The sequence below is a fragment of the Amphimedon queenslandica genome, unplaced genomic scaffold, assembly GCF_000090795.2.
Source record: "Amphimedon queenslandica unplaced genomic scaffold, v1.1 AMPQUscaffold_13521, whole genome shotgun sequence".
NCBI lineage: Eukaryota > Metazoa > Porifera > Demospongiae > Haplosclerida > Niphatidae > Amphimedon > Amphimedon queenslandica.
In genome coordinates, this window is record NW_003546243.1 from 243,224 (window position 1) to 261,785 (window position 18,562).

General features: G+C 36.2%; 3 protein-coding genes across 3 annotated transcripts; all 3 read right to left on the minus strand.

The window, feature by feature from the left end:
- Positions 1 to 1,303: 1,303 nt before the first annotated feature.
- On the minus strand, positions 1,304 to 3,798 carry LOC100638962 (copine-7-like). The gene is made up of 9 exons (XM_020007354.1): positions 3,612 to 3,798; positions 3,334 to 3,513; positions 3,207 to 3,272; positions 2,615 to 2,689; positions 2,485 to 2,568; positions 2,335 to 2,424; positions 2,123 to 2,224; positions 1,937 to 2,020; positions 1,304 to 1,804 (listed from the first exon to the last, which is right to left on the minus strand). Exons 1-9 carry the CDS (start codon positions 3,759 to 3,761, stop codon positions 1,445 to 1,447), a joined length of 1,191 nt encoding a protein of 396 aa, XP_019862913.1. The 5' UTR covers positions 3,762 to 3,798; the 3' UTR covers positions 1,304 to 1,444.
- Positions 3,799 to 6,589: 2,791 nt separating this feature from the next.
- LOC100639088 (nck-associated protein 1-like) lies at positions 6,590 to 15,878 on the minus strand. Its single transcript, XM_003382510.3, has 29 exons — positions 15,666 to 15,878; positions 15,305 to 15,406; positions 14,689 to 14,844; positions 14,488 to 14,630; positions 14,210 to 14,300; positions 13,764 to 13,950; positions 13,190 to 13,349; positions 13,076 to 13,132; positions 12,925 to 13,021; positions 12,278 to 12,440; positions 12,083 to 12,174; positions 11,901 to 11,982; positions 11,747 to 11,837; positions 11,389 to 11,508; positions 11,158 to 11,290; positions 10,938 to 11,057; positions 10,711 to 10,850; positions 10,341 to 10,472; positions 10,141 to 10,256; positions 9,846 to 9,948; positions 9,564 to 9,685; positions 8,148 to 8,339; positions 7,823 to 7,983; positions 7,690 to 7,771; positions 7,490 to 7,600; positions 7,216 to 7,328; positions 7,060 to 7,155; positions 6,863 to 6,964; positions 6,590 to 6,809 (listed from the first exon to the last, which is right to left on the minus strand). The coding sequence occupies exons 1-29, from the start codon at positions 15,780 to 15,782 to the stop codon at positions 6,762 to 6,764; spliced, it is 3,429 nt and encodes a 1,142-aa protein (XP_003382558.1). The 5' UTR covers positions 15,783 to 15,878; the 3' UTR covers positions 6,590 to 6,761.
- A 78-nt stretch (positions 15,879 to 15,956) lies between these two features.
- LOC100639213 (collagen alpha-3(VI) chain-like) lies at positions 15,957 to 18,172 on the minus strand. The gene is made up of 5 exons (XM_003382511.3): positions 17,559 to 18,172; positions 16,940 to 17,509; positions 16,553 to 16,885; positions 16,205 to 16,504; positions 15,957 to 16,080 (listed from the first exon to the last, which is right to left on the minus strand). Exons 1-5 carry the CDS (start codon positions 18,124 to 18,126, stop codon positions 16,037 to 16,039), a joined length of 1,815 nt encoding a protein of 604 aa, XP_003382559.1. The 5' UTR covers positions 18,127 to 18,172; the 3' UTR covers positions 15,957 to 16,036.
- Positions 18,173 to 18,562: the final 390 nt, after the last annotated feature.

Sequence of the window (18,562 nt, forward strand, 5' to 3'; positions counted from 1 at the left end):
TACGAAATGAAAATCCTACTCTCGTGACGCAAATTCTACTCTACATTGTACTTTTAATGTTGTTATTTAAAAGTTATGGATCACCTTACAATGTAAAGTAGAATTTGCGTCACGAGAGTAGGATTTTCATTTCGTATTTTCGTCGGTCGTTCGGAATCCTACTCAATCTTGTTTTTTTAAATTTTTTATGTTCTTGTTTGTGTTAATTTTTTTTATAATACTTGTATTTTTTCAGTTACAATTGTAATACTTTTTGATTTTACACAAACAATAAGTTTCTTTATTATTGTTGTCATTGTTATGATTTTACAGCATTTATGAGGGACAGCACTGATTGAATTGAATAGATATGGTGGAGCAATATCTACTAATCTGATGACAAGTGAAATAAATACTATAGTCTTGATGTGAATCATTGTTCAAGAAGCTCTATCTTCCCAGTAATCCTGTAGCTATTCCTGCAGGTTCTTCCTGTTGTCAAGTTCATATTAATATATTATCACTAGTATTATAAATATTAATTGTTTTGTGTTTTTGAAATAAAATAATTCATTACACACTTGATATATGCAAGATTAATACCTTCTCTTAGCTGGAAACCTCCACTAAGTATTGCAATTTGATTCCAAGCATAGCTAGCTACGTAAAAGATTACTTGCTGTTCCCAGTTTTGAGATCTATCCATCTGAGCATGCGCGACCACGCCCAAATTTTTGGAGCACATGCTTCTTTATTTAATTAACAAAATGGCGGCATGAGGTAAGTTGGTGCGATCTAACAGTCACGGTATCACTTTTTCCTTTCTTGGAGAATGATTCTAGGGAACAAGGACCTGCGCATACCCTGTTGGAGTAGAATGGTGTAAGAATTAACCTTCTATCACCAGGCAAGATCGATATATCGACCGACAACTGGATTGACAGGACTTTCCTGATGATGATGAAGATGAAAAAAGGTGGCTGAACAAAACGGCCGGTTCGCCGATTTTTGGCTTTCCTTTTAGACTAGGTTTAGAGCCACGCTATTGGTACCAATGGAGTCCTCTGGTCAAGATGAGGTCCTCTAAGAAGTCTGGTAAGCATAGGAGCTCGTTTTCCCGGTATAGCAAGGCTGCAAAAGTAGTGGCAGCCATTTTGTTTGGGGGTGAATCCTACTTAGTAACGCTACCGCGTTACTAATGGTACAGGGGCTTTGGTCTGATTTTGGAGTAAACTTAAAAACTCGTAGAAAATCCAATTTTAATCGGAATCAGCTTAGACTTTCTACACAACATAAGTACATGTATATGCATCAGAAAAAATTATAAAAATGGTGATTTCTCTCCTAGTCATTTTTGTCGAAATTTGGCTTGTGACTTACTATAACAGGGACTTAAGCCTCATTTTTAAGCAACTTAAAAAAATCCATAAAAAATCTAACTTTGATCGGAATCAGCTCAAACTTTCTACGCAACATAAAAAACATGCATAATCATACTAGCAACAATATAATTGAAATGGAAGCTTGGGATTGCATCCACACCTGCTCTCATCACTATAGCATTCCCTGGTAATTGCATACTAATATTCAGAACATGCAAGTGCATAGCATACACAATTGTCATCCCATACCTATCATAATCTTGACATATGTACCCTACAGCTCTCAAAGCATTCATGTACTCATTTGGATACTCAGTGCTGTAGTAATGGAGTGATGAAGGCTTATCAGGGTCACCATTAGATGCAGTGAAGTCAATACCAACAGTAAAATTAATAGTAGTACCACCCATTATGTACTCAAGAAATGAGTATATTCTAGTGATCTGAAAGCAAGAGAAAGAGAGGGAAAGGAGAAAGAGAGAAAAGGAAGGAGAAAGAGAGAGAGGGAAGAGAGAGAGAGAGAGAGAGAGAGAGGGAGGAGAGAGATGATTTCTGTGTCGCTGGAGCTGGCTCACTTTGATGGAGTCTAAACGAATTGTTCCTGAATTATCGTAATTCTTCTTTTTTGTTTTCTTAGCGTTAATAAGCTTCCAATCAATCTAAAAAATATTGCAATACCACAACTCACAACAATGCAAAGACTCAAGCACTTTAATAAAACCACAATACATACATACATACACACATACAGTATATATTACTTTTTCTTTCTTATCACTGGCGGCTTGCAACTCTTTCAATGACGTTTTAAACTCTCCTATGAGATCGTGGCCACCATCAGCATCCCAATCAAAACACTTTACCTAATCATCAATCATTATTATAATGTACTGGTTATCAGGACTACATCATTATTCTAAGAAGTAGTATATGCAACTCTTATCTCTTCCATCTCCCTCCCTCTCTCTCATACCATAATAGGTCTATCAGGATTATTATTACACAACAAGTTTGAGCTCAGTGTCATTGTAGGCCACACTGGGTTTAGTGTGTTCTTTATGTACTATAAGAGAGAGAGAGAGAGACAGTAGTAAGATTATATTTCTATACATACATATCTTACATCATTCCTGTGTACAACTGTATAAGAACCATCTTCATTCATTCTTGACAGCTCCAGGTAAGGATCAGATTTACCAAACAAATCCTAAAAGTGATGCATGTGTACTATATACTCTCTTTTAAACTAATACCTTCTTGTCCAAGCCATGGCCACTAAAGTTTAACTCAATACTGCTACCTCCTTGCGACACTTCCTCCACTTGAATCTATACATTGTAACACAATCATAACTCGCATTCATGACAACAAGGAGCTACATTGATGAACTGAATTCAACACCTCAACCAATAACAGCTGTGTGGAACAAAACTACATGACCTTACACACTTTCAGATTCAATCTGAGTAATGATGCTTATATCAGAATTATTATACAGAATCATTTCCCACTATAAACTCACTGCTAGCCAAGTAATGATCGATAAAGAAGTATTCATACTCACATATTTATGTGTGTGTGTGTGTGTATTAAAGTAGTACAGTTGCCAAATCAAAATGAAATAACAATAAACAGTATTTTATGCCTAGTGTATTGTGCCACTTATATAGACACAGTAATGTGCATGAGGAATAGCAACTTTTGCATAACTCCTAACCATTGTCAATAATTTTAGGCTGTGGTTTCAATGTTTGCAATCATGACCATAAGAAGAATGTAAAGTTACACGATTTTTTAAAACAATGCCCGAGACATTCTCAATACATTGAAAGTAGATATTCTTACCTTGATTGTTCCACTCTTCTTTCCTTTAGAAAGCAATGGTCTTGTGTATACTCTCTCACTGACCACCTCAAGAGAGAGAGAGAGAGAGACAAGAATAGGATATTTTAAAAAAGAAACAAATACTTACCTCTCCAAGGGAGCACTCAATGCTACCAAGCAGTTCGTCATCGCTAAGACTCTCTGTCGGGTTATCAATATCATACACTGTAAACTTCAGATCTTGCTTCTCTTCAAAGCGATAGCAGATTTCAATACTTTTGGTAAAACTGGGATTAAGGGAGTTCTTGACGCATTCTGTCCTACCCAACTATTGAAAAAGTTGACTTAATAAACATGTATGCATTAAATATGTATCAAGAGTGTATTAGGGGCTAGCTACTCTTGATTATCTATTTTAGTGTGTACTTCAGTCCAGCTTCCACTCTGAGTCTTAGAGTACACGGCAACGAGAGGGTCTGACTTTGAGAGTACATCAGTATCCTTTAGGTTCTGGCAAGAGAGGTGAAGCTCAACAAAGTATCCCAATTTTGGAGGAACGCCGACAGAAGCAGCCATGATTGCTTGATTAGCTTTGCTGTCAATTATTGCTGTCTGCTGATTCATTAAAGTCTGCGACGCCCACGCAGCTCAGAGTGCAGCCTAATTTTAATTTTACCATAGATATTATAGACTACTGACCATGATTTGAATGATAATGCTAAAAATAATAATTATTACTAATTCAATAATATCACACAGAGTTCAGGGAGTCTGCACACTTCAAAAGAGTCTTATTTCATCAAGAATGAGGAAATTTCCTATAAAAATTAGTTCAAAGGAGGAAAGAAATCTTAATTCACCACTTTATGATGGAGGAAATATTAGAAGCAGACGGCAATTGTGATTTAAAAATTTACCCTGTGAGAAGAAGCAGTAGAGTTTTAGACTGAATTCATAATAAAACACCATATGCACTTTGTTGTTGCATGTATTTTACACTAAAATTCTACTAATGTGTATGTTATACCGTCTATCTGGAAATTTTTACTGTGATTTAAATTTTACTGGATTAGAATTTCGCAAAAAAAAAAAAAAAAAATTAGATTACCCATATAATTACATGCCACATTCAATAATACATGACACAGTCTTATTTAGTAAAAATTAAGTCACAGCACAATTTTAAACCGCAAAAATTTCCTACCACACTAATTTCCTGATCTACGGTATGTGTGAGAAATATCATGATATTGGGACTATTATAGAGCATAGATTGATAAGTGGGTGCATTCTTAGCCACAATTGTTGTCTTATTTCCTTCATAAGCAGAATAACACTCACACGGTATGTAAATTGACACTGCTCAATTGCCGTCTTATTTCCTTCATAAGCAGGATAACATTCACACAGTATGTAAATTGACACTACTGTACAGACTATGTGTGAGAAACTTATAATGTGCATGGGGATGGACCTACAGCATTCACGTGAATTACTAAAGCAATAAACAAGCAATTTGATGGTGTTTGCATGATTGTCTGTGGTGACTTATCATAAAAACTGTATGCATGTATAAGATATGCAAAGGAGAAATAGTCTGCATGATAATTCTGTGTGTATGGCCATTCACAGTATCTATGGTGCATGCTGACACCCAAATCAATGCTTGCAATCTCTGCTTTCTGTCAGCATCATGATATCAGCACCTGAGCATCATACCTGTCTACATAATGGGCAGTAGCAGTTCTCTTACAAAGGTCTTAGACAGGCTACCATGAATTCAATATTTTTCTATCATTAAAATTTGTCTGAAGAAGCCTCTTCTACATTTACCATCAGGTAATCAATAACTGTGTGCATGATCATTATGATGACATGCATTATCAGTTGTGTGCATATTGTGTCAATGATATCAGTTTTAAACAGCCTGTAACTGCTGTATCATCAACTATTAAAATATGTAATTCAATTCAAAAATAAACTTCAAAAAATTAAAAACTTTCACAAAAACTAATAATAATGAGTATTATCATTAAACTGTTACAGTACTGAAATAAAGTATTAGGAGCTCAAAAGTTACATTATTATCTCGGGTTCTTCCCTTTGAACTGGAGGATCAGGTGGAGCTGGCAAGGAAAACACAACTTCACTGTCAGTGACATCATCAATTCGTGAGGACGTGGATCTTAATGATTCAATAGGAGGATCTGGAAGATACATTGGAGGATCAGGCTGATAATTCAGGAACCTGTCCATAAGACAGTACAACTTGCACTCGAACCCTTTATTTTCACGTATTATCTGGATGTTGCATAGACTGCTGCAAAGTGCTTCAATGGCTGTTATGTTGACATTTATAAGGACAACCCAAGTCAAGTTCCCTAACTTCATGAAGGGAAATTTAAAAGTGTCATCTTTGAATTCAGCGAGACTTTTGACTTGATCGGAGAGATTATCCATGCACAAGTCAAAGCACTTGAAAGCTGCTATGGTTGTCACTTGGATTTGAACTTCTTTGATTGCCTCAAGTTTTTTAGCAAAAGAGTAATAATAATCTTTGCCATCACTGTCAGACTCACATCTCTTTCTAATATCACCTGTTATGCTTCTCACCTTTTCTTCTGGCTGATGGCAGTGATTCTCAAAAATTTTCAAAATTTTTTTGATTTCCTTTAAAACAGATTCAAAGTTTGTCCTAAGACTGCAAGCATCCTTTTTTATTGTATCTTCATCTGCCTCTTTTCGAAGATTCTTAACAAACTTCTCTGCTTTCTTGAGCAGTTGCTCTAAAGTTTTGATGAGTTTCTTGAATTCATCATTGAGCTCTTCTGTCTTATCACCAAATGCAACTAGTGCACCATAATAAGACAAATTGAAGAACACAGAGACATATCGCAAATCATTCATAACATCATAGCTGATTCGAAAAAGAAACTCCTTCTGGGTTGTTTCGAGTTTCACTTCTTCAACTTCGATGCGACCAACGATATCACCACCAACACGAACTGCCATTATGACCACAGAGCTAGTATATTCTAAAATGAATTCAAAAGAATATTTGATGCTAAAGAGCTCTCTCAACCAGTCCTTTTATACTCACTAGTTTCCTCTTCCTTCATTCAATATTTGCAAACTATCAGTTGTTATGCATGCCTTAAATAGATATAATTTAAATTATACTAAAATGAAGTTCATACAATTTACTCAGACATTCAAAATGATCATAAAAATTGATCAGACATTACCAGATAGGTAAATACAGTATTCCTGATCCAACATTAACTACAAAGTTCCTTTTCCTAATATCTTCTAAAGAGAAATGTGATCATAATTCTGCTTTGGGAGTCTCAGGTTATCAACACTGTGCACTTTAAGAGTAGGAAATACCAATACTGTATACCATATTGAGTACACTGTATCTATGATTATACATTATTGCAAAAAAACAGTAACAGAAGTAATAATAATAATTATAATATCAATAACAATTAGTAATAATAAACTAATATCGTTCGTAAATTCTGTGATTTTTATCAATCTCTACGTGTACTGGTATAAGTTTCTTGTCATGATAAACTAAAAAGGAGCCTCTAAGTCAACCTCTTTGTCTTTCTTCTTGGAGACCTACAGTTGAGGAGTGAAAACACATTGAGAGTATACATGTAACATGCACTTACAGGAGGCTTCCTATAGACAGAATTATAAGCATCTCTTAAGAGACAGTATGGGAAGCAAGACTCTAACAGATCACGAGTAAGGAATGGAGATTCTTTTACAAACTGGAAAGAAATAGAGAGAGTGTGTGAAAGTAAAGGAGAGAGAGAATAGGAGAAAGGGAGAGAATCAATTTTATGTTTAAAAAAATACATTTTACCAAGTCCAATAGAACATAAATGGCCTCCCTAGACTTTGGTGCATCTTTCTCCCTGTCAGCTTCTTTGGCTAGTGTCATAATACGTGATGAAGTAAACTAAAGGAGAAAGACAAGAATATGAATAATAAGGAGGAAAGAGGCCATGCAAGTGATTACAATGATGAAATCCTTCATTCTGTCCTTCTGTTCTTGGACACCATACAGACCAAACACAGCACCAGCAATAGCATTGACAGCAATAGCAAGACAGTGAACATTATTACTGTGACCTAAAGGATTGAGAATACATGTACATGTACATTTTGACAATTTGCCCACAATCTCATTTAAAAGAAGAACTGGATGCTAAATTTATTTAAGGCTAATCTACATGTATTTTAGGCTAATTAAGGCAAATCGAGTGACTGTATTGATGGATTCCTTTCCTAACCTTCATAGCTGGGAAGGAACTGTGACTCTTCTTTCATTGCTAGTTCTGGCAGATAGACACCAATAAACACAAGGAAAAGGAACCATATCTGCCTATCATCCGGACTTTTATCTACAGAGAGAGAGATAGAAAGAGAATGAATAGCAACCAGAAATAATAAAATTATCAATGAATGTGCAGTATTATCTATCTCCTCTTACCACAGTGTGACTTGATTACATTTGATAAAAGAGGATCAACATCACATTCAATGCCAGCGGCTATGGCCATTGGATCAGCAGTCTAAATATTTTTAAAAAGTAATCTAAAATCATTGTACACAAAAGTCCATACCCTGGTATCCTTGTCCCCGAGGTTTGACTTGAAGTCCAGTATGGACATGAACATGAAAGGTATCCTTCTCTCCAGGACAGCTCGCAAAGCTTGGAGGCAGAGTTTCCTGAAGCCCATTAATGTCCCAATTATAGTAACACGCTGCATGAGGTCCTCGCCGTCTAAAAGAGAGTAGGGAAATGGTAATTTGAACTCCTTCAATTTTTTTCTTGTAAAATCATCACTGAAAAGAGCAATTTACAAGCGTGCAGGCATTACATAAACACATGTACATTATTGATAATGATTCAGTAGGCACCATACAATGCAATGTATAGGTACTCACTTCTCAGTTTCCTGAATAAGTCGTTGAATATATCAGGTTTATCTCTGTTGGTGTGGAGTGCTAGTAATGTGTCCTGATTCTGCTCAACCAGTTTCCTTATCTCCTTCACTTGAGCACTGACTTGCTCCATTAGTCTATCCCCCATATACTGTATACCATAGGGACCAACTATCTCTGCTAGTGACTGAAGCTCTGCAATAGTCAAAAGAGATGAAGCAACTATAATTGGCTTGTCTTTTTTTAAATACTCATAACTTGAAAAATATTTGTTGGAAATAGCTGAAAATTTCTACATAGCATGAGGACATCAATATGTATCAGAAAATGTAATAAAAATTGGGAGTCAATTCGGAGCCATTTTTTGGAAAAAAACCATGGGCTATAGTACAGGGTATTTTTTAGAAATTGGCTTATTTTTTAAAGTGATCATAACTCAAAAAATTGAAGTTGGAATCAGCTCAAACTTTTTACACAGCATAGGACATCAATATGTATCAGAAAATGTAATAAAAATTGGGGGTGATTTTGGAGCCATTTTTTGGAAAAAAAACCATGGGCTATAGCCTTGGGTTTTCCTCAAAAAATGGCTCATCTTTCAAAATGCTCATAACTCGAAAAATATTTGACAAAAAATAGCTCAAAATTTCTACATAGCATGAGGACATCAATATGTATCAGAAAATGTAATAAAAATTTGGGGTGATTTTGGAGCCATTTTTTGGAAAAAAACCATGGGCTATAGCCTTGGGTTCTTCTCAAAAAATGGCTTATTTTTTAAAGTGATCATAACTCGAAAAATTGAAGTTGGAATCAGCTCAAACTTTCTACACAGCATAAGGACATCAATATGTATCAGAAAATGTAATAAAAATTGGGGGTGATTTTGGAGCCATTTTTTGGAAAAAAACCATGGGCTATAGCCTTGGGTTCTTCTCAAAAAATGGCTTATTTTTTAAAGTGATCATAACTCGAAAAATTGAAGTTGGAATCAGCTCAAACTTTCTACATAGCATGAGGACATTAATATATATCAGAAAATGCAATAAAAATTGGGGGTGATTTTGGAGCCATTTTTTGGAAAAAACCATGGGCTATAGCCTTGGGTTTTTCTCAAAAAATGGCTTATTTTTCAAAATGCTCATAACTCAAAAAATATTTGTCAAAAACAGCTCAAAATTTCTACAAAGCATGAGGACATCAATATGTATCAGAAAATGTAATAAAAATTTGGGGGTGATTTTGGAGCCATTTTTTGGAAAAAAACCATGGGCTATAATAGCCTTGGGTTTTCCTCAAAAATTAATTGGTTTGCTTTGCACATTAATTTTGCTAAATAAAATGGGTACACCCAAAACATACAGTACATTCAGCCTTTAAATGACAGTATTATGACACATTGTATAAACACACACTCACCTTGAACATCAGAATATTCTTCAGCTTTGAATGACATCACTCTACGACTGACAAAAGCCATCCTGTTCTTACTGTAGCATATACCACCTTGAGAGACCCTCTTCAATAGGACACTATTATACCTACACATGTATAATATACAAGAAATTGTATCTCAATTTTAATACAAGATCCCCCCTCTCTCTCACTCTCTCTCTCTCTGTCTCCCTCCCCTATCTCTCTCTTTCTGTCTCTGTCTCCCTCCCCCCCCTCTCTCTCTCTCCCTCTCTCTCTTCTCCTCACCATGCAGAGTAGGTGCTGGCTATTGTAGCCTCTCCTTTACTGTCCAGTGGTTGTGTCTCTTGAAGTAGGACTGATGTCAGGACTCTGGTCATGTCAACATTAACTGGACAAATGATCAAAACACAATCAGTACATCAACAATAAACAACAAGAATAAACAAACAATATACATGCGTGTATATGCATTATAAACAAAAGACAACAATATAAAAGAGTATGTGTGCATGTACGTGTACGTGTACATGTACGTGTAAATATACATGTGCATGTACAGGTAAATGTAGGTGTGATGTACCATAGAGCTCAAGGTTTCTTAGAGTTGAGACGTACGACTGGATCCTAATGAGTACCTCTGAGGGACGAGCTATATCTTGAGTATCAGGATTGTACTTCATCATTGAAAACACATTCCTACATTGTCAATAATAATAATAATTAATAAAAATAAAATAAAATAAAAAAGATGTACATGTATGGTATACATGTAAAGTGTACTTGATAAAAAGTTCTTCTAAATGGGGCAGAAGATATTCTCTTGGTGTGAAGGTGTGGTCCCAAGCAGATATACTTGGGAAAACTGTTACAGTAAAGCAGAGATCAATAAGGGTCCGTACTGCATGATCAGAACTAGAATAATGAATAATAATATTATAATAATAAACAAAATTATTTATTGGTGAGAGTATTATTTGGCGAATTTGCCTGTAGGAAGTTAATGGTGAGTTTTATATTGGCAATTTTGTGCAATGTGCCATTGAGCATGCTCAGTTTGAATCAAAATGGCGAATTCTATATTGGCGATTTCTTCATAGAACAGTCAATCCCCAATATTAATTCCTTGCCAATAAAATCCACTTTAACTCACTTCGTCATATCTTCCCTCGATCTCCTATAGCTCTCCTCTCCTGGTTTCACTTCCTGTGGTGGGACCTTTGGCCCTCCTTTTGACTTACTCTTTGGCTTGTGGTGAGCAATATAATGACCAGCACCATACGTCACATGTAACTATAATGTATCAAGAATCGAGATTGAACATACATGTACATATATACATGAACATGTTTACATGTACATGTACGCATGTATTCTTACCACTTCGTCTCTCTTCATGTGTTCAGCACACAGCTGGCCCATGACTCCCCTCACTTCCTTAGCAATCTGTTCAAGGAAGCCATTGATTGAATTGACCGCCTTCTCGCCAATTGCTGTGCGCTAGTAACAAAGATACAAAATGAGATTTTAAATACGTGCAATAAGTAAGGCAGATTCTAAACTATTAAATTTATATGTAAGTAATTAGATTTATAATTACTTCTTCTGGGCAGAACCGAGTGCTGGCGTTAAGGAACTCGGAGCTGACGAGTGGGAATGCAATGAGGTATCTCAACTGTGAAGGATTCTTTAGGCAACGAGCAAAGTCTGTCTCCAGCTGACGGAAGAAGAAACTAAAAAATAAAATAATAATTAAGAGATAAATTATTGCAAATACTAATAATCAAAATAATAGCAATAATAATAATAATATTTACTAATACCCACATACCACATGAATGACATGTCGGAGGCATTAATTAGAGTCTCTTCGAAGTTATCAACAAATGAAGTATGGACCGTAACCATGTTCATAGTCCAGGCCAACTGACAGTTGTCTCTCTCCCATAACCTATAGAGAAAGGAGAGAGAGAGGGAGAGGGAGAGAGAGAGAGAGAGGGAGAGAGAGAGAGAGAGGGAGGGAGGGAGGGAGGGAGGGAGGGAGAGAGAGAGAGAGAGAGAGAGAGAGAGAGAGAGAGAGAGAGAGGGCATGTAAAAGAATGAGGTGCATGTACATGTATATTCTATAATAATAAATTTGATGGCAAAAAGGTCAAAAATGGCTCGGAAAAAGCTCCTAATTTTCTTACTTGAGTGGTGCCTTATAAACACTGGTCAGGACTTGGAGCCTAAACCAGTCGAGGCGGAGACCCTGGAAATCATATTCTGTCTTATCATCCACTAATAATAAAATAATAAAATGTTAATTAAACTATATGTAAGTTGAACAGTACATGTACATACTTTCGTGTCCCTGCAGTTTGGAAAGACAGTCCACAAATGAAGTCATTAGGATAGACTCTTCCTCTGGACAGACAGTCATTCTCTGAAAAAAGAAGAGAAAGGAAGAAGAAGAAGAAAAGGCTATTAAAGAGAGAGAGAGAGAGAGAGAGAGAGAGAGGAGGGGGAAGAGATATATGGCCCACCATGACTATTTCTCTCATCTGTGCAGCATCAAATCCTCCAAGAAACTTCAAATGATAATTCTGAATGACTTTACGATGCCTCCTCACCAAAGCTGTCAAAATATTATCAAATAAAAGATTATTTGAATATAATATACACGCACATGCATCGTGCATATGTACATGTACATGTATTCTTGAGTGTGTGTGTGTTACCTTTAAGTCTAAGAGTCTCAAACAATAGTTCTGGTAGGAACGGGTCATTATAATCATCAGGGTTCGGCTTGTATTTTCCTTTAGGAGTTTGGACATTCGAGTGTTTCATCAGCCAAAACACTTCATCTCTAGCTAACGTCAGTGCCAATAGGACTGTAGACACCTGAAGGAAGGGGAAAATACAATAAGACATGAAAAGAGAGAGAGTGTGCTTCATACATGTACATGAACAATCAGGGCTATCAAAGCATGCTAAGAAAGCTACATGGCATGCTTCATGAGCTGACAAGCACTATAGTGTGTATACAGTATGGCATTTAGAACAACTTTAGAAAATTCATAAAAAATTTAAACTTGATCGGAATCAGTTCAAAGTTGATACGCAACATAAGTACATGTATATGTATCAGAAAAAATTATAAAAATGGAGGATTTTCTCCTTGTGATTCTTGTCAAAATATCCTCTACTATTATAATAATAACTACAGGGTCTTTGGTCTAATTTTCGAGCAACTCTACAATCCACTGACAAGATGCTGAGCACTACATGTATGTCAAAATCCTATGGGAAACCCTGGGTACAGTGTACATGTACATGTACAGCGTAGCAATACAATAGTATTGTAGATATACATAATATAACATACCTTAGGGCCTAGCAGTCCGGGTTGATCTGATAGAAAGTTATACAGTTCATTGAGTGAGGTACGGAGATAGCGTCTACGCTCACGATGCATTGGGCCACTACATTAACAAGTGCATAAAATCACATGACTATCACATGATAATTCCACTTACGCATGCTGCAAAACCAAATTGAGTTGTTCCGAGACTTCATTTGCTCTTTTCTTATCTCTGCATGAGAGAGAGAGGGGCAGGTTGGATGCAAAATTAAATTTCACTTGGACTTACTCTTTAGTCTTTAGTTCTTGGAGGAACTTCTCAAAGACGTTGTGAATGAGGAGGTGATCGTCTCTGAACAGGTTCAGTACGTAGCTGTCCTGGAGTGCTAGTTTCCACAGGTCTGTGGCACCGTCAGCTGTCAACTGGTGAGGACAGACCAGGAAACCAACTGAAATAAATAACACATTATAAAAAATGTCCATTAAATTTTTTAGTCTGTTCCAAAGTTTTTGAAGAGTTAAATCTTTATTTTTTTAATTAAACTTTATCAATGGATCCATTGCATGTACTGTACATGTATATATGCCTCAATTAGCAGCAATTGGTAAATAAACCTTACAACTAACACCTTCCTTATAAGGATAGCTGCTATTGCTACGCAATTGAAACACCTACACAATGCATGCACACAGCTAATAAGTTATGAGGGGGGCCCTCAGGGGGAATGTTTATCTATATGTAGGAACACTTCACATTTAAAATACAGTATCATAACAGTATTACCATTATTGTTTATAAAGTACATGTGCACTGATATATATTAAGGTTTATTAGTACATGTATGTACATGTACTAAACTTACATAATATCCATTTAGTCATGGATTCTAATGACAGTGTTTCACATGGGAGCTCTCCACTTAGATTAGGAGCAAGAAATGTGTTAGGATTGCCAGAGAGATTGAGTACTTGCTGCTGTCTCATCTGGTCGGCTGGTAAGTTACGTCTTACAAAAACCTTATATAAGGAAAGGACAGCCTGTGCAACAATCTACAGAGAAAAGAAAAAAGGAGAATAAAATACAAAATTTTACTCTTTCACTCTCTCTCTCCCACTCCTTCTCCCTCTCCCTCCCCCTCTCTCTCAGTACCAATACAGTACATGTACATCTGATACAATAGATTCAATTGGTCTATGAACAAAAATGAACACTAAAAAACAAAGTGATACCATACATTTATTATACAGACTATGCAAGAGAAATTACGTCTGTGTGTGTGTGTAACTAAATAAAGAGTTATTACATTACCTTTGATATAGGTTGGAATTCCTCAGACATTCTTCTTATTGGGTGCTCAAATTCAACTATCATTTGAGCCAGTCTTGGAAAGCTGGCATCACTGAGAGAGAGAGAGAGAGAGAGAGAGAGAAAGAAAATAGAGAAAGAAAAGAGAGAGAGAAAGAAAAGAAAGAGAGAAAGAAAAGAGAGAGAGAAAGAAAGAAAAGAGAGAGAGAAAGAAAGAAAAGAGAGAGAGAAAGAAAAGAGAGAGAGAGAGTTGTAATAATAAACAAAAAAAAGAGTCATACGGTGCTCCACGTGTTGTCTCGTGTGCAATGTTATAAAGTCCACATATGATCTTCCTGTCTTCAATCTGCCCTAACATTATCATCATTGAGGCATATATGGTCACCAGATCAAGGAGGCCCTTTGTCAGATCAAAATTGAGGGCCTAGGACAAAATTTAAAAGCATTACCAGTGAAATTTTTTTAAAAACAAGTGGACTCACAATGTCGAAATTGAATTGTACGGTTGCTAGAGATGTTATTACTTCAATGCTAGCATCATGAAACTCCATGACATCAACAAACGTGCTGTAATGATTAGGAAGGAGAGTCATGATGTCCTTCTGGAAACTACTAATGACTGTCAGGTGAGTTTTATCCTAAGAAAAAGTAGAGAGGAGAAGTACACACGTACATGCAGTATATGTACATAAATGAGAATGATAACACATCCAGCAGTGCACATTACACCATTGTGTGCTAAATAAACAGTGAAAATATCTCTGACTATAACTAGCTGCACATGCACACTGTTATACTGTACTGTTAGAACAGAGGCAAATTTGGTATTCTCAACATAAGATTATGACATGAAACACACAAGGAAGGAGGCAATTAATTATTGAACTGATCGATTATACACACACAGCATAGCAAAGCATGACTACAAGCAAGAGTAGTAGATTCTTTTATACAAGTAAATGTGGATATGCTAAATCTGAATATGCTAAATCTGAATATGCTAAATGTGGATATGCATAAATTACATAACGTCTACATGAACATTATTAAAACGTGTCACAACCAGTTTCTCCCCCTCCTCCTCCTCCTCCTTGTTACCTTTGAGTCGAAATTAGGAAACTTCTTTGCAATGTGTTTAAGAGCAGACTCTAGTGCCTTCTCGCTTAGGAATGATGGTCTCTGAGAGGAGTCTGAGCATATCTGGAGAAAGACAAACAGTGCAGTTAATGTAACTAAATATTTATGATAGCCAGTTAAAATAACAATAACAAGACAAAACATATGGAACTAACGAATATATTGAGTTATATAAAATTTTTTATAAAATTAAGCAAACCATTATTTATGATGGTGTGCTCGTGGTACTGAATTTAATGTTACATTGTACTTTAGTCACTTTTAAAATTTCATCTACTACATGCTTCTCCTGTGCTAGAACTTGGCTTTTCTTCGTTCTCACCTTCTTTATAGAGTAAATACGGGTTAAAAGGCCATGTCCCCTCTCTGTCAGTATGGTCAGCTTCTCGGCGAATCTCCGCTCGGATATCGACTGACTGGAATGTAGAGACTTACTCATGGCGTCGGGGAGTGTCTGTAGTAACTGGAAGTACAAGAAAAAGAAGAGAAGAGAGACCAAGAACACTCAAGGCCCTCGTAGCTGCTTCCCTTGCCTTGATGACGTCACTAAGCCTTACCCTTCAGTGACCGCCCATTTAACAGTGATTAACTATCTACACCCACGCATTTTTTACAGTGATGATTCTATGATTCTATTAAAAGATAGTGCATCTAACTACACATGTACTCAACAATTCAAGAAACAAGTTTTATTTATAATTCACAGCTTATTCGATGTATTATCTTTTGTGAAACACCTATAACAAAGAAATATAATATAATAAAATGTAACTTGAATTATGTCTTGGCAAGCATTAACAATAATAATACTTGAGCCATGCATTACATATTATAGTCTTATCATAAATGCAAAAATCAAACCTTCAAGTAGAAAAGAACGCCTTGCAGGAATTGTTCCATTTGGTAGACGATTATTCCCAACACATTCATAGTATCCATCATCAGTTGGTGCGATATTACTGATGGTGATAACACTCTCAACTGTACTGCTATCAACAGGAGTGGTTGTCACATCAATATTGCTTTGAGTGATTATTCCTCCATTCCTGAACCAAGTAACAACTGGCAGAGGTTTACCAGTAGCTCTACATGTCATCATGACTGTTTCGCCATAAAACTGAACAATTTTGTCCTTAGATAGCTCTTCCATCATAATTGGCTCTGAAAATATTTTTTTTTAATCATTTTTGAAAGATGAAAACTATTTACCTAAAGTAGCATCTCCTGGACTTGCATGCACATGAATGGAATTTGATTCATCTATTCCTTCAACAGCAACATATATTGTGTCAGCACTCTGATTACTGAGATTAACAGGCATTAGGTAACCATTTGCAAAGTCATTAGCCATCATAGTAAAATCATAAAAACCTTTATTTGGCGCTGAGATAACTGATGATGCATATAATACAGCAGATCCATTGGTAACATTTAGAAATATTGTTATTCCAAGGTTGCTAACAAATGGAAAATTTAAGTATTTTGTTTCAGCACGATCAACTTGATCAGAAATGATATAATTCGGTTGTACCGTTGGTGAGGCTAAAATATAATAAATAGAAATGACATGAGGCAATAAATGCAATTGTCTCTTACCTATGCATGCTTGTTTGCTGATGCTAATTGTAACTGATTCAAGAAGTTTCTCATCAAATGTGGCAAGGTAGACATAAGATGGCTTTGTTGCTATAGCTTGCAGCTCAGCTTCAAGTGCATTAGCTATCCCAACAGAATATGCAATGATACCAGCAGCATGTATTGCAGCAGCTGAAGTCAATGTAGATGAACGACTGGTAGATGCACCATCAGTTAAAACCACTACAATGCGAGGTACTCCTTGACTAGCTGGGCGGGCACCCTTGGATTCAGTAAACAGGACTGTTCTTGCAGTATCAAGTGCAGTATGAGTATATGTAGCACCTGCTGTGTAGGTAAGATTCGAGATAGCCTGCAGTACTTGGGACTTTGTCTTGTAAGTGCTCAGATAGAATTGGATAATAGTATTTGTTGCATATGTTATTACACCCACGCGTATGTGATCAGGATCGACTTCAAAGCTATTTGTAATGTTAAAAGTAAATGCTTTGACTACCTGGAAGTTATTATAGCCCACACTACCAGATGAATCCAAGATAAAAACCAAATCCAAATGACTGACGTGGCAATCTAAAACAAAACCATGTAATTACGAACATTAACAAATACATGGGCTTACTTTCCAGATACATTTTTTCTAATTCGGTGACTCCGTCTACAAAATCAGATGCAGTCCCATTAGAGCTAGTGTAGTGCCTGGACCAGTATACTCCCTGGTCACTCACTTTAGAGCCAAGCGGTATATTTATGGTAGAGTTGGCTAAGATAAGCATATAGAGCCTTGAAGCTATTGCAGAGTACAGTGGCTTCCTCAGGTCATCCCATGTAGTATTCAACCAGTTTATACCAAGAATTCCGGATATTTTTGGCATTGCTTCTTTGAGCTGTATGATATTATGAGCATTCATCTTAGTCTCGTTATACTTGGTTTCATTCAATCCCCATATTCCTCCATTAAAGCTGGAATACGTGCTTGGATCATTACCATCTTGCGTCTCAGCATATGCAATCCGACGAAGCATCTGATCATCATATTCAAAGATACCAGAATGGTCAAGGACAGCAATGCAGTCTTGGACAACGATAGTTCCATTAGTTTCCAGTTCTCTAGTAGTATCTACTGAACACTCCACAAAAGGTGGTAAGAAAAGGCAGACAAGGACCAATAAATTTCTACCAAAAGCCATAGTGGCTAAGATAAGCTGGCGTCGATAATGACACAAGTGTGAAAAGTTGGAATATTTCATTACAAGGAGAAGGTGTTAATAAGTGCAAGCTATTGCCAGCTCGTGTGTGTCTAGTATTATTAATACTGAAATTTTGAAAAACAGTTCTTTTATGGTATTAATTAACAAGGTACAAATAGGTGCCAAAACTAATGCGGTATACATAAATGACCGAATGTTGCTAAAATACAGTTATAAATGAATGACTATCATGAAAAGTTTACTAATCAACAAACTGTCTCTTGTAATTTTTATGTTTCCTGCAGACACAGGCGATACCAAAGATAGAAACAGCAAGGAGCAATAATGCAAAGAACACTATTATGATTGAATAGTAATATAAGTTGTAATCAGGAGATATTATGACGACAGCAGTAACAACTAATAGTAAATAATA